Below are 16,576 nucleotides of genomic sequence, written 5' to 3' on the forward strand. Positions count from 1 at the left end.
GCAGCTTTAGAGGCATGGGGAACAGGATATGATAGGAACCAGACCCGGGTTACCGGCAGCAGCACAGTGGTTGCGCTAGAGACACGAATGGTGGTGACCAACCTCGAGGAATTAACGGAGACGGCCCTTTTGAGCAGTTTGATTGAATAAGGTGAGAAAGCGCAACGATGCGACTCCCAGTTAGAACACATAGTAAATGGCCATACGGGCAAGTAGTATATACGGCAATAATTTGATTGTCGTTCTTTCAGAATCCCCTCGACAAAAGCGAAGAGTGAGAGAAGTGTCCAGCCACCTCCAGAAAATATACACAAAGCAGGAGACAGGTATGCCGTCTTAAAAAGGCATCTATTGGCAACAATGTGCAGGCACGGAGAGGCAGCGTTTTTACAATCACACACACATTTCTTTGCCCACAGAGTTTCCCTGGCTTGATATTCTTCACCGAAGAAACTGGTGTGAATACCTAGAAGGTATGCGGTAGTGGGGCGTTATTCCGTTACTTTAGATACTGAGTTTGTAAGTTGCTGATTAGTCAACCAAACACATGTGTCTTTTCCAGATAAGACACAGCGTGGCCGCCATTCAGAAAACTGAAGTCACTAATATCTCTACATATAAGGTATGAGCTATATGCCAGTAGGAACTGATGGAGTCTGCAAGAGTTAGGTTGAGGCACCAATAATGAAAAGTGTTTATTCATTTCTGTTTAATAGATTGCCTCATTATGCTCTTAATAAGAAGCCCTGATGAAAGCCCCCAAAGGAATTGAACGTGGCTGGAAACGCGTTGGCATTTTCTTTAACGAGATTAATTAAATGAACCGATAAAAGCAGACCATTGATCTGTTTTTTGCTTCTTGAATGAGTTGCATCGAGTAGCAATTGTTTTGATTTAAGAAATTTGAATACACACGCACAAATTCATTGCGGTGTTTTTTAATATGTTGCAATTTTTGAATGTATATTTGTTCATTTCTTGTATAATTAATTTTTTTTGTCTAGTCATTTGTGTCTTGTATATAATGTATATTTGTGATAAAAACTGTATGTCTCTCTGAAAAAGGATAGTTTCCCTATTCAAAAGAATTATTGAAAATAAGGAAATAAGAGGTCAAATAAATTACCCATCACAAAAAGAATATGGTGTGGTTGATTTAAAAATTCAAAGCGGGATCCCAGGTACTCTCTCTGTTTATACTACTTCATTCTTAATTACATCATCATTATTTTCCGTAAAGTACTACTTTTGAGACGTACTAAGAAAATGCAAAGTGCATAGTGCAAAGGATTCATTCATGAATTTGTAATTTATCACATTCTAATAAAGTGCAAAGTGCCTAGTGCAAAAATACACTCATGTGTTTGTAAGCTTATTACATTCATAATTCATGTAAAGTACATTTTACTTATGTAGTCCTTAAACAGCAAGATCTAGGGTTGATTGATTCATTCGATATTATGATCTAAAATAACTGGAATGTATTTGATCAAACTGTGCAATTACGCTAGTTCATAGTTCTTTTCAACAATAGAATATATTGTCCTTTTGAGAAATCCAGAATGGCTTTTACTGACTGGTGTCTTCTTTATTGCTCCGTCACGGTTCATTTTCTCATTTCAAAGGATAATCCTTTCTCTTTTTAGTTGCTTTCTCAAAAATAGAGCTCATTTTCACATCCTTTTTTTCCCTTTCATTTGAACAATAATTCCAAACATTTATTGTATTACAGTTCGACTCCTTTTATTATCCTAATTTTCAACTCTTGTCCATTTTCCTACATTCTTCTTGCTGTTTTCTAGAATTCTTTGAATGTTTCCATTTCCTGTGCACTTTTGTGGGGCTTTATTGCTGATGAGTTCTTGATCTTGTTCTTCTCTATTTTCTAATGGGGATGAGTTCATTCATATGCATTGCATTTTGAGGAATTGGCCTTTCAGTGCTGATGGTGAATCTATACGGATTGTTCATTTCTCCAGGTGTACATGTAATTCTGCATCTAAGTTATGTCCATGTGGAAATTCGGTTCCCATCCCGAGAATCATTCTGCTTTCCAATTTTCTTAATTTCAGAATGCGATCTCCTCCTCTTCAGATATTTTGGCGAGCTTTAACCCTGAGTATGTCAATTTAGTGTAATCTCCTTGATGTAGTTCATTGAAGTGTTTTGCCATGGGGTAGTTCGGATCGTTATTTTTTATCGCACGTAGATGTTGGAGGATCCGCAGTTTTAATTTGTTGATGGTGCTCCCGATATAGTCTTTTCCACATGGACATTTGAGTCTATAAATCACTTACTTTGATTCGCAGGTGATGTGATCTAAGATCTTCTCAGTTTTTCCATTTTGCAGTGTGTACTCCTTGATATTCTGGCCATGCTCACAAGCTTTGCACTTTGCACATTTCCAAAACCCTGGTGTGGTCAGCCAAGAGATTTTTTCCGGTTGTTTGATATCCAGATGACTTTGCGTCAGAATGTCTCTTTGGGACGATGTCTTTCTGTAGGTTATACTCGGATAGGGTGTTAGATGTTCCTTCAGTATTTCATCTAATAAGAGGATTTCCCAATTCCTTTTTATAACCTTCTTGAGATTTTGACTCTGATTGTTGAAGTCCATAATGAGACGTATTTTACTTTCTGACTCTTCCATCTTTCGTTCTTTAGCGGCCTCTTGGGCTGCCATTGTTTGTTCTAGCTCTTTCCGTGAGACCAAGAGGTCCGGTCTATTCTTCAGGTGCATCCGGGATTTCGCTGTTGTGAGAACTTCTAGCGGATAACCTCTTAAAAGGAACCGGCCAAACATTCTCTCGATTTCTGCATCCAGATCTTCTTTTTCCGAGCAGTTTGTTTTTGCTCTTAACATCTCTCCGTACGGTATACTCCATTTTAGGTTCGAAGGATGACCGCTGTTGGCATGGAGGATGCTATTATAGGATGTTGGTTTACGGTACATCTTTGTGCATAGTTTGTTGTTACGTATGTTCATTTCTACATCCAAATAGATCACACTGGTGTTGCTGATAGTTGATGTGAAGTGTAAGTTGTACCTGTTGTTCTCCAGAGAGTCTATGAAGGGCTGTAGTTCTGTCTGGTTCCCATCCCATATTACAAGGAGGTCGTCGATATACCGACACCAACTTTTATTTTTCGATGTTTCTTATTTTCTTCCAACAGGACCTCTTTTTCCCAGATGGCCATAAGTAGATTTGCGTACGTGGGGGCAAAAGATGTGCCCATCGCCGTCCCTTGTTGTTGTAGGTACAATTTACCTTGAAAGAAGAAGATATTGTGTGTCAGGCAATAGGTTAGCATCTCCATTAGCATGGCAGAGTGTTCCAGGAAATTCACTAATCTTTCTTTTAAAAATATTTGGACTGCATCTATACCGTCCTGATGTTGTATGGACATATAGAGGGAAGAGACATCTATTGTTGCCATTTGGTATTGCGTGTCCCATTCTATGTTGTTCAATTTATTCACGAAATCCATGGTGTCTCGTAGATACGAGGGTAGTTTCAACACATAATTCATCAGGAATATATCTATGAACCTTGAAGTTGTTTCTAGTAGGGAACTAATTGAGCTGACTATAGGTCTGCCGGGTGGTTTGTTGACTGATTTATGTACTTGCGGCAGAAAGTAAATTGTCGCCTTGATGGGATTATCCGTTTTCAAGTACATATATTCGTCGAAGTCAATTAGTCCCCTCTCTTTCCATCCCAGTAGAAGGGTATGATATTCCCCCATCCAATTTTCACTTGGATTTTTTTCAAGAGTTCATAGTGCTCTCCAATCCCCAATTACCGGTTCGCTTCTTCCACATAGTCCGCAATGTTTTGGACCACAATGTTGCCCCCTTTGTCCGAGGCTTTGATTATTATTGGGGGTCATTTTTGAGTTCTGTCATAGCTTTATATTCATTAGGTGTGAGGTTCCAATTCTTTTTTCTCTGGATTTTGCTCTTGTTTTGAATTTGACTGTTGGCTGATCTCACCGCCATTTGTGCGATTTCCTCCACCATGATCTCTTGAAATAGATCAATTTTATTGCCAGTTTGCAACTGTGGACAGTATCTGGACTGTTTCTTGAGTCCTCTCTCCCCTCCTGTTTGTGGCTACTCCTATTCTGCTGCAGAATTCTATGTCCGAAGCCATTGAGTCTTGGGTATCTTCAATGTTGGATGACATTTCTGTTTCCAATAGAGTTAATGTTTTAAGGGTTGGAAGTTCCCTTTGCAAGATTGGCGATGGTTCTGCTTTTTCTTTTTGACGGTTTTCGGGTGAAGGTTTTTTCTCCAGAAAGTATTTTTTGAGTTTTACTTTTCTGCAGAATTTGTAGAGGTCTATCCGTGTATTTGGGTAGTCCATGTCCTTGTTCGGGCAGTAGGATAAGCCCCTATTCAATAATTGTAGTTGGGGCTCCGTTAGAAGTGTGTTTGAAATATTGATTACGAAGTTGTTGTTCAGATTTGCCTCCATCTTTTTGAGAGCTACTTTTGTTTTCCTCTTCCTCTCTTTGATTCTGCTTCTTCTCCTGCCCCTTCTGGTATTTTTGGCTGTCCTCTCCCCCACGTATTGATTCTGCCTCTTCCTCGTTGCCGCGTTATCATTTGGGCTAGGTGCATCTCCCCCCGAAAATCCAATGGCAATTGTGCCTGCGTCTTCATCAGCAGAGCTCACCTCTGAGCTATCCACATTGTTACAGAGGTTTCTGCGCATTTGTCCATCACCACTCTGCTTCTCAGTGTGTCGTATTTACGGGCAAAAGTGTAAATACGCCCGTTGGCATAATCCAGTCTGTCTCTCGTGAATTTTTGCGCCTTCCTTTTTTCCACTTCTGTTCGTGTTTATTTCTTTTCTTTTCCATATTTTCAATTAATACTTTATTTTCCTCAGATGTTGGAAATTTCGCCAATTCTAAATCCAGTGCTTGGATAATGGCAGTTATCTTGTCCAGTTTCCTCTCTGCATGAAAGATTAGTGTTCACATCAACTTGAATGAGCATTCGTTTGTGTCCTGTTGCCACTGTTTAATCAGATCTGGATCGAAATCATTTAATGTAGGCATAATTAATATCCGGAGCCCCCTTGGGACTCTCTTGAATATGATGTATTTTTCCAAGGTTGTTTTTTCCCACCATTTATTTACTTCCAGGATCCTGTTCAGTTGGAGTTCTCTTAGGATACTTAGTATGGTTCTTTTTCCTTTATCCCCTGCAGTTCCCCTCGCATTTGAACCCATGTTTGTGCTTGTCGAGGGGACTGCCTCATCACTCAGCAACTCACTTGCCCTTTGGTGGCGATTTCTAGATTTGTCCGCCATGTTTTATGTTCAGGTTGGTATGTTTTAACAAATTTGCTTTTTTGCACTTGGTGTTATTTTTTCTTTTTATTTATAAGAGGATAATCTGCCTGCTGCTCCCAGACCCGGCAGTATCCTATTACTGCTGCTGATCTTTTCTTTGCTGTCTACAAAGTTAAAGATTCGCGATATACTTGTCAGTGTCAATGTCCCATACGTTCTTCATTACTAGTGCCTTCTATTTCTTATTTTGAGAACACCGCTTGTGACATTGGGCCATTACGGAACGTGGTGTATTCAGTGCGTTCATATATTATCTATTAGCTTGATGCTCATATATATACACAACCCGCTCCATAATCAATGCAGACAGTTGTTGGCACACAGTTACAATTTCCATGCGACAGTCATTTTTGGTCGACTGAGGAGCAAAGAGACTTTCCATTCAAAAAAACAATCATACAAGAAATGGTTTGGAGCAGCACCCTCTGACCTACTCAAGTACACACTCGACTGAAACCTCGACCAGTGGGAATCACCCGAATTGAGACAGTTTCTCCTTGGACACTAGGATACACTGTGCCAACCACATCTTAGTCTCACACAAACATAAGTATCCCTATCTCAATTGTGCCATTGATGACTTCTCATGACAAGCACCACAAAACTTAGCAGACAATTAAAATACAGAGTCCTTTAAATTCTTTTATATCATCCCGGGATCTTGAGCTACTTCGAGCCCAATAACAACTTCAATTTCTTTACTCCAAGTGCTACACTCACACAACAACTCAGAACATTACCGCATCATGCCACACTATCTCTGCATAACACTGCAAGATAGACATACTGAATAGCAAAGGACATCCCTATTAATACGTACTCCTCCATGGTCACAAGTGTCTCCCGAACTACTGGAACTCCACAAATCCTCAGACGCAAGACATGGGCTTTAGGGACTTAGACTGGGTTTGGGCAAATTTAGAATGGATAATCTAACCTATCTTTACCTCAGCAACCAAACATCCTCTGCTACCACCTTCAATGGCGTGTTGGCACGCGGTTACAATTTCCATGTGACAGACCGTTGTGGTCAACTGAGGAGCAAATGCTTTTGCATTCAACAAAACAATTACATTTTGTGTAACCTATCTCGCCACACAATAAGGACTAGGAATCAGTAACTTAATTTAAGTAGGTTTATTACAATCACTAGTAAATTCAAAACAATGCAAATTAAGCATTGCTCAGATACAGAGTTCAAAAGAAGACGTTAGTCAACAAAGTTAATCCAGTTTAATAGCATCAAAATGTGACAAGGGTAGCCACATAAGTACAGATGGCAAAAGGTTTAAAGTCATCTAATCAGGGCACTAAGTTTGAATGGAGGATGGTTTATAATGGGGAAATCTCAGAGGAATTTAAGACATATGATAATGAAATATAAAGTAGTCAGCATAGCAAGGATTCAGTAGAAAACCTCCAAGAGAGTACATGTGTTTAGCATATAGCTTTACACTCTCAAGAATAGGGCAAGCAGAGAGGTCTGTACCTCTCTAAGTCTAAAGAGATCTGCTCTAAACTTTGACAGTGCATACATTACTTAAAACATACAGATACATTCTCATAGTATGATCCACATACAACCCTTCCAGGAACCAATAACATTTCACTTCATGTGCCCATTGGCAACATCGTTAAACTTTCCCATCTCATGAAACCTCGACATTCACAGGACCTTGGTCAGAACACTGATGTATATATACAATGAAGAATGAAAGGGCATTTGTGGAGCACACTGTTACTACGGAGAGTGTCCTGGTGCTATGCACGTCTATAATTGCTACACCAGGCACCAAAGCAGATTTAAGCTAAATTAAAAAGGCATGTCTTTGGTTCCTTTCTGAACGTGGAGATAGCTGAGATGGCCCGAAGTTCAGGAGGGAGTTTATTTCAGTAGGATGGTCTTCAAAAAAAAAAGGAGCTGCCGCTGGATGAAAAGCAGGTCATGGAGCAGCTGTTTAAAGCAACAAAAATTAAGGGGTTCATTACGATGGCGCGTGAACATCAGTCCGCCCACCATCGTTGCGGTGCTGGGACCGCCCGCCAGACTTGCAGTGGTCCCACCACTGCAATTAGGATGCGCCCACCATACTGGCGGGCGCATCCAGGGTCTTCGACATTGCGGACGGCGCTGCCGGCTGCAGCACCATTGGCAGTGTGAAAACGACATGCACTGCATTTCCCTGCATTGCATGGCAGGCACCATGCGGTGCCTGCCACGCAGTGCAGGGAAATGCAGGGGGTTACTTACCCCCCCAGTGCACCCCCCCCCCCACACAGAGGGGGCCCGCAACGGGCCCTTGTATCCAGCCTCCGCCTGTCTTTTTGCAGCGGAATGACCACCGCAAAAAGACGAGCAGAAAGGGATTTCGTAATCCCTGCGGTTGTGCCTTGCCCTGTGTCCTGGTTCCGCAAGGCGGGCGGAACAGGACCTTCTTGAGGAACCATGGCGGACAGACTTTCTGCCATCACACTGTAAATTCCCACTGCCAAATTAGGATGGCGGTGAAAATTTACAGTGTGTGGGCCCGGCGGTGGCGGTCCTTCCGCCAACATAATGAGCCCCTAAGTGTTGCTTTTCATTCTTCTTCTCTATTTTTCTAGCTTACAGTGATAAGCAGAAAGAATAAGTACATTTTGTAACTTATTAGATAATTATAGAAAAGTTAGAATCTTTCTGCATGTTTCTGCACCTTCCGAGCTACTTCAATACAAGTCCGTTTTTTTTTTTAACTGAACTGTTTCCAATACCTTTTTGCAGCCAATAACAAATAGGTTTTTAGTGTGTTAAATTTTGCACTAGAGGTTCCATTTTTATTCTTCATGTTTGGAGACATGCACTCTTTCATAGGGAAAAGCTACACACCAAGGCTTTAAGTGGTTTGTGGCAAAGGTTACTGTATTACCATGAGTTATAAGGGATAAAGACCCCCATGCCGTACATGATAATTATATTGCTAGTCACCTCGGAGTTCCATAACCTTATAAAAGAACTCTTCCTTCACCCTCGTTCCTCTGTATGGTTACGGAACTCTGCGGTGACTTGCAGTATCCTTGTAATATACGGCAGAGGGTACTTTAGCCATTATATTTTGAAGGTCCTCCATTCTGTTTAGGGAAAAGTGTGGTTGTCAGATAAATACTGTGCCACCTTTAGGGCTTTGTTAGGGCTAGTGTAATTTGAAACCTTGGGATTTATAATGTAAGATTTTGGTTGCTTCTAAATACCGTTGTACTATCATAACTGAATTTTTGTGCTACATATTTGGGGGGCATTGTGTCATATTGCTTTGTAATTAATACAAGCAGTTCTCCTACAGCATCTATTTTCTGTAAAAGCCAGTTAATGGACTTAAGGATCGGTGATGTCATCATATTTGCTAGTTTCAGTGCCATAAATGGTCAAGTACTTGCAGGTACAGAATACCTGAACTTCTTTAATTTGAAAAGTAAGGTACCAGCATTTACCACCGTGCGCAATACTTTTAATGAGGCATACCTGTGCTTCTCTCTACTAGACAGGTTATTTGAGACAGTGAGTACCTGCACTTTTAGATTTCCTTGTCAAGCACTGTCTAATATTAGAAATTAGTCAGGCCTCCAAGTGTGATAACAGCATTAAAGCATCTTCCCGCTAGATCCTGATCGCAAACAGCTGGTACGAGCTCCTAACAACGCTCTTGCGCATAGATAATAACGACGAACCCCCTTCACCACATCAACAGCAAGGGCGGGATGAATAGGGACACATTACCAGACCGGACCAGGGCGCTGAGCTGGACAGATAAAGCAGGCAAACAATCAGCAACACTGGGCGAAAAACCTCCCTCTCTCAGTTCAACAAACGTCACGACATACATGCTAGACATGCACACCCATGCTATCTGGGACACACAACCAGGGCATCTCAGCGACAACATTCACCACCCAGTTGCAAAAAATCATCACGTATCACTAGTCCTTGATATATTATGACCCTTTCCCACAGTTTACTTTGTGAGAAAATATACACCTGATAAAGGCAATGGCAAAGATGTACAAGCTATGCCCAGTTTAAGAAGGGCTGAATAGTATCCCAAATGTCACGAGTAGCAGCGGAAAGATAACCAGCATTGGCATAGCCAATAGGTCTCGCTATTGGGACCTTATAAGTATTTAGTTATGCAGCACAATATCCTTGGTGCAACATCAACTATTCCATGGGTAAACACTTATAAGGTCCCAAAGGCGAGACCAATTGGGTATGCCAATGCTTGTTTTTTTTTTTGTTTGAAGAGGGAACGGTTGGGGAAGGGAGACCTAGAAGCATACATGAGAGCCATTCACAAGTTTGAGAACTGGAAGGTTATATTCACGAACTGTAAAATGACAGACACAACTAAAACGCCTCCCTTCATGAAGCCTTCAGTATAGACATCCATACTTATTTTTTAATCTTAACGAATTCTACTTACTGCATTTCCACAAAATGAAATAATGGATCAAAGCTAGGAAAACAACTAGCTTTGTGATAGATAGATTTAGTGCAATGGTGTGAAAAACTATTTCCTGTAGTAAAGAGCAGGGGCTGGAGAAATTCTTCAAATAAAGGCAAAATATGAAAAATCCACCTATGTACACATTTTACTCTGGGAATTATTTATCAGTTTGTTCCTGAATGTCATCCACATACGAACTAGCAAACAAGCACGAGCCAATGTAAACTGGCAAAAAATGGTGCGAACTGCCAGCATTTCATGGAGGCGAAACAATGCTAAAGGTTGAGCTTTAAAATATTTTCACTTCTCTGTTGTGCAATAGAAAATGCTCAGGCCTAGTAAAGAGCATTCGTTTTCAAGTGAATCTGATAATGCCCTTTTAAAACTGCCCCCAACTAACCTGCACTTCATTTACTTACACATACCAAAATTCATTAATACCTACATGCATATAAACATACTGGAGAAAAGGAAATTCTGGGTGACATTTCAATAAATAAAACACAATGTTACAAATGGGCAGCAGACCTGGCGGCACACGGTGGCTGCCTACCTTAAGCCCGTGGATATGGCGTTTCCCCGGAGGCTTGCAGGCTGAAACAGTAATTGACTAACTTGAAGCACACATCAGAGCCATTCACAAACGCGCTCAAAAGCAATTGTTTAACAAGACTTACTCCTCGAAGTCCGCCTCGGTGAAGGGCACGTCCTCGATAAGCAACGCCGAAGAAAGTTCAGCGTGTTAGTGGAAGGTGCAGGTCGCAAGTTTAAATAAACGGTTTCTGGGTTTGTCAATTGTGCAAAGTGTGCAAGCAGGAATGACGTGAAGAGAAATTGTGTGCGATGGAGCAACATGGGAGGAGGAGCCATTGCAAGCACAGGAGTGGTGCACCTGTGCGCGCTTCGTAGAGCAGTCTGCTCTTTTTCGAAGCACATACTCATGCTTATGGCATGGCCCTGCGCGCTCCCGCAAGGTGTATGCTGCCACAAGCACTAGTATGTGCTTCAAAAAGAGCTGAACGAGGGCTAAAGGTCTCCTATGTAGCGCATGTGTGCTGCGTAGGTGAGACCTAAAAAACGATGGGACTACAAGCAACACAGTTGCAAAACAGCGGCAAACATGTGACATTAATGGGTCAATACGAGTAGTACTTGTACACTGTGCAGCTAACCCAATGGCATAACTATACTTTGTGTTCATAATGTTGTAGAACAGACTAACCAACGTATGTACCGAAGCAACTCTAAGAAGCGCCAATTGAATATGCATGTGGAATTTATGTACAACTTGTCATAATGCAAAACTTGAAAAACCAATAAAAACAGGTTTAAAAAAAATAGGCAGCTTTCTGCTAGGTCTCTTCTAAATATCAATTGGAAAACAAAATATGAGGTGTCGCATGTGATGTAACTTGCGTACATTACTACCACCAATTTATAGATCACTACTAAAGTTCAAAGTGCCTATTTGTGATTGTTTGGAAAGGCCAGAAGTTGATACATGAATAATGGTTGGATTGTGGGAAATCCAAGACATTGTTTTTAACACAGTGGTTAAGCCCGTATTTCCTTTAAAAATAATTTGGGATAATGAGATTCCGGTGGGACCATTAGTGTACTATTGGCTCATGGAAATGGGGAGGGCCTGAAGTGGTTTGGACGAAGTACGGTTTTCTTGCATTACTATGGCTGAGCTGTGAATAATTGCGTTTGTTGTTTCATAAAATCCAATATAAAAATGTATAAAATATATTTAGACAGGGTTTCATATTGTGTTTGTTGCTTTAAGTTTAGATTTCAAATGGGAAAATTATCTAACTTTAATGGGTTCCATGAATTGTTACATGTCTTGGTCGGAAAAACACCAACAAACACTAGTCGGGTTGATGCGGGGCTAAATCTGGGAAGCGACGCACGTGTAGTTTGAATTTGATTTGCAACGTACGTGCTATTTTGACAGAAATGCGGTAAATTGTATTCTGTCTGGTCCCCGTTATATTATCTGCTCTTCGAATACTATTGAGAACTTAACCGAACTAAAACACTGTTGGGTTATTTGATTCTAGGCAATTGCTGGGCCCTGCATGCTTCGCTGTCATACTTTTCAGCACTAGAAATTCCCATCTGTGCCAAGCGGTTGTTGTTATCACCAATGGATTTCGTCATCCTGTGCGTAGAGGGGCGGGGCAGCGGCCACGTGTTTGTAGATATGTTTTTATTAAAGGGCAAGGCCACTCAGTCATTTAAACTGGGGCTGCAAAAAATCTATTGGCCCAGAGCCGTAAACGGTCGGGAAGGCCAACCCCCAACTTGGGATCCCTCCCAACTGCCTCACATCCTTCAAAGTGGGCTCGCAAGGCCTCCCCTGTCACTCGATGACCACCTTAACCGGTTTCTTTACTGCGGAAGGCATATTAAGACACGCAGTAATTTTTTATTACGAAAATCCAATGAGCTCTACAATGTTTTAGCCTTTCTATTAATACAGGCAAATTTGTATTGTACTATTCAGTTAGAGCAGTAAACCAGAGGTACGTTAACCCTACAGTATTTCAGCATTATATATTCAGCAGCAGCAGTATCATCCCATCAGAAACACTCGTGGTGCCAGGCAGACATGAATATTTATAAACACGACCGCCTGCACAGTGTGGCTTGGACCAGAGCGCAGATCCTCGCCCTATCATCGCTGAAGCTTTCGAAACCACCTCGGACAGTATTTATGTTGCTTGGCCAAAGCATTGCCAGTGCCAATCACCCGCCAATTGCTGCGAGAGAGCTGTCCCAGGCAAGCGGCTGGCAGTACTTCTCTGTGTAGGTGTGGCGGCCATCTTGAAGCGGACCTGCTGTGACAGGATACAATGAAGAATGAGACTTCTCGTCGAGTTCCCCGCCTACATATATACAAAGTGCAGAGCATCGTATCTTTCATATTTAAAAATACAATCCTATATATCAGTAATTTACAGTGAGAACTGTTTATTACGGTATAGAATGCACCCTATTAAAACTCAGTGTTCCAGATTACGCTATTGCACCGCAGCATCACGGACAAGGTGTAGTGCTTTCTCTGTCCGTAGTCCTTAGTCATGTCCTGAACTCGTACTGGGAGGTGGATCGTTTCGCTTCAAGATGGCTGTCAGGCGAGTTCATTGCCAGCACGGAGGGACGGCCCTGAAGCTGCAGGGGAGGGATGCAGGGGGCAGGGCGGGCTGGTTCTCGTCCTTGCTGCGCGTTGTTTGCTAGCTGGCAGCCTTGTGTTGTGGGTGTGTCAAGTTGGGGTGTGTGTGTAGTTGTTGGCCCTGCCACTTACAGAGGCGCGCATTGTCGGAACAGCTCCTGTTTGTGAATGTTGTGTGCTGGTTGGTGCTGCACACTTTATCCTGCCTCGGTGCGCGCTCCCGAGTCCACTTGCTCTTCATTGTTTCCTCTTCTGTGTTGGAGTCGTGGTGTATCCTTTGCGGCAACGATTTTGCACCTGTTTGGGGAAGAGGAGCGGAGTCCAGTCGTCACAACCCAGCAGCAGCCCTACTGGGCACCATGAGCGACCCGGAGCTTCTCCACGCCGCCCCCATCATTCCAGGTATGTGTGAGTGAGTTGCCATTGCAGCATGGCAAGGAGCGACGAATCCAGAGAGGCTATTCATGTAGAAAGGGAGATCGTTTTTTCTCTGTCAACTCTGTGTGTATTAAGCGCAACACAGTGGTGCAGCGAGCGTTGTTTTTATCTGACTGTTGTAGATGACACAAACAAGACCCTCTGTGCTGTACATAGCTGCGCGGCCTATCTTCCACCACCATAGGATAGTAAGCAAGTTTATTATCTGATCAGCAGTGGTGTGTCCATGTAATATGTGATCCAGAGATCTAACACTCATATAACTTCGGTTACCAATTAATTTTCTGGAGGCAATGTACTTCGAGCTGGCTGGTTGGCAGTCTATAAGTCTGCCAGTTACCTGCGTTCGCAACCTAGCATTCTCATCGGTTTCAAGAAAAAGGTGGTACCTCGTACATGTCAACAACATTCCTGTATGTTTTGATAATCTTTGTTGAACTCTGTCACCGTTGTCCAAACAATGCACGTTTGGACTGTTCCTGATGATCAGATAAAAAATATTAATCTTTTGCACGCCGATTTAACGTCAATTAACCTGTTTGCTCGAAATTGTGAATCGAAAAATGAGGGTAACTTGGGTCGCCTTTTTTTTAAAGTGCCCCATTCACTGCTGCCAAGACGTGCAACTCTGATGGAAATATTGCAACCAGTGCAGTTGACCATTTCGTTTCGAAATACCGTTATCTCCATTCTGAGAAGTAATATCTTTCTAGGGTGTTAATGCTTAAAACGAAGGTTTCTGCAGTAGTTTATGTATTAAAGCTCTCAACCAGATGTTGGATCTTCTCGCGGTTGAGGAGAATAAACTTAATGTACTCCAGGGTTTTTAGCATTGGGGACAATACATTTATTTTATTTATTTTATTTTATGCGTTTTTATATAGCGCAGACTTTACCCGAAGGTGTCAGAGCGCTTCTCAATAGGAACAGTATTGATACATGAGGAGAAAATTACAAGTGAACAAATTACAAAAGCAAACATTAAGTTACAAGAGACAAAAGTGACAATTGTGAGCAAACAAAATACAAGAGGTGGCAAAAGGTACATTACAGGAGGAAAAAGTGATGTGCGCAAGTTACAAAAGCGTACAAAGTACAAGTAGAGGTATAATACTGCAATAAATGAAAGACACTCAAACACAAGAACACACGTTACGTAGGCAATGGTGGCGCTTGTGCAAGTATTCAAAGCAAGCAAAATGTAAGAGGTAGCAAACAGTGTGTTATAAGATAAAAGGGGCGTGTGCATGTTACAAAAGAGTGCCAAACACAGATAGAAGGATAATACAGCAATAAATGGCAGACATTCAAACCAGAAGAACACACTGGGAAGGCACTTATAGTAATTGAGAATAGAGTTTTCTATAATGGAAGGTCTTCCTTCAGATAATAGAGGGGGCATGAATTACATTTGCAAGGGTCTTTGAAGGAGGAGAACTTTGAGGTCAGTTTTGAAGGCCTGGGAGGAGGTGGTGGTCCAGAGCTGAGGAGGAAGTGAGTTCCTGATTCTCACCGCGTTGTCTGAAAAGGATTGGGCCATCAATCTTTCCTTCTTAAAAGTGGGAGGTTCAAGCAGTACATTTTCCGCATAACGTGATGGTCTAGAGCCTCCAGAGCGTTTGTTTATTCGCCAGGTAGCGAGGAGAGGAGGAGTGCAAGGCTTTGTGGGTGATACAGGCAGTCTTGTAGCTAGATCTTGCCTCGATGGGAAGCCAGGGGAGGGTAGGTAACATGGGTGTGATGTGGTCCCTTCTTTTGGCCCCATAAATGAAACGAGCTGCTGAATGGAGAACAGATTTACGGGGGGACAGGTGGGATTTGGGGAGGCCAGTAAGAAGAGAATTGCAGTAGTCCAGTCTGGAGAGGACCAGCGATTGGACCAGGGTTTTAAGGTCTTGCTCTCAGACTGGATATGCATTGTGATGAAATGCTTTTTAAAAAAAGGCACGCTGTCTTCTCTTTCTAAATTGAAGCAGAGTTGGCAGATTATGGGTACATAGATGGAAAAGCTCTTCCTTATTTTTCCTTGTTGAAAACTTCCTAGTCTGCATTGCAATTTAATGGTGTCTTGCTGCACGTGTGCCGAGAACCACCAAAGGTGGTGAGCTTCCTCAAGTTTGTTATTTTCCAGGGTCTAGGATCTAGAATGTCTAGAGCATGGTTACTCGCAAACATTTCCCCGGGGTCCGCAAAGTAATGTCTGTGGCATGCCCACGGGTTGAACCGATGCCAGCAATGCAATGGTCGGGTGATGAAATGTGAATGTAGGGAGACGCGAAGCAGTTGCATAGTGTGGACATCAAACCTAGCCTTCACGTGACTTCTGTCTGCCATCAATGCCCTATTCTCACGCACCAAAAATTAAAGTTGGTGCTTTAATGTCTAATGTAAAACGTGAGAAGTTAAGAGTTACTCACCTGGTGGCTGAACTGGAAAATGTGAAACCAGAAAGCCTGATATCAGTCCTGGCATCCCCACTTGACCAAATTGTGAGATTCTAAGCAATTGGTTAATTTCACTTTGGCTCCTATTTCCTCATTACCACATATGAGAGCCCCATTAAAATATACAAGTTCAGAATGTGTGCTGTACCTCGAACCTTCTTGTGTTTTTTTTTTTAAATAAACTATAATGTTTCTATTGTATAACAATTACGGCTACACACAAGGTACACTTAACAAATGTCTTGCCTCTTGGCTCACTAATAGCAATGTTTTCAGAATGAGGGCGGCATCAATATTTCCAAGATCATGTTTGAAAACTATCACTGCTAATAAATCACTCCCAATGCAGTGATGTAATCTGATCTACTAAGGTAAAATGCTGATGCATGTTAAAAAAATAAAATAAACTTTCTTGAAGTTTGGAGGGAGTATGTCATGTTATTTTACATGTTTAGGGCAAGATGTCTTTAAAACTAAAGGTGTTCCTAAAGATAAGTTGTGTAGGATACCTGCTTTTCTTCATTGTTACTTTAGTTAAGGTGTAAATAAAGTATGCCTGTTTGTTTCACAGTTTTGATTGCTCCTGCTCTGTCAAGTGAACAGCATCCCAATGCTGCTGTTCACCAGGATGCCACAATTCAATGTCAGGAGCGCCACATGCGGCCCCTGGG

General features: G+C 41.9%; 1 protein-coding gene across 11 annotated transcripts in view; it reads left to right on the plus strand.

The window, feature by feature from the left end:
* Positions 1–16,576, plus strand: part of CDC14B (cell division cycle 14B) — a 640,126-nt gene that overhangs the window by 150,496 nt on the left and 473,054 nt on the right. For 3 of the 11 annotated variants that reach the window (XM_078675673.1, XM_078675676.1, XM_078675677.1), the window contains exon 1: positions 12,210–13,425. The exons of 7 other annotated variants lie outside the window; for them this stretch is intronic. In XM_078675673.1, coding sequence (XP_078531799.1) covers positions 13,383–13,425 — 43 coding nt within the window. In that variant the 5' untranslated portion in view covers positions 12,210–13,382. Of the gene's footprint in view, positions 1–12,209; positions 13,426–16,576 lie in introns of those variants that run through there. One more of the 11 variants, XM_078675674.1, reaches the window with a different exon arrangement.

This window comes from Lissotriton helveticus, chromosome 2_1 (assembly GCF_964261635.1).
Source record: "Lissotriton helveticus chromosome 2_1, aLisHel1.1, whole genome shotgun sequence".
NCBI lineage: Eukaryota > Metazoa > Chordata > Amphibia > Caudata > Salamandridae > Lissotriton > Lissotriton helveticus.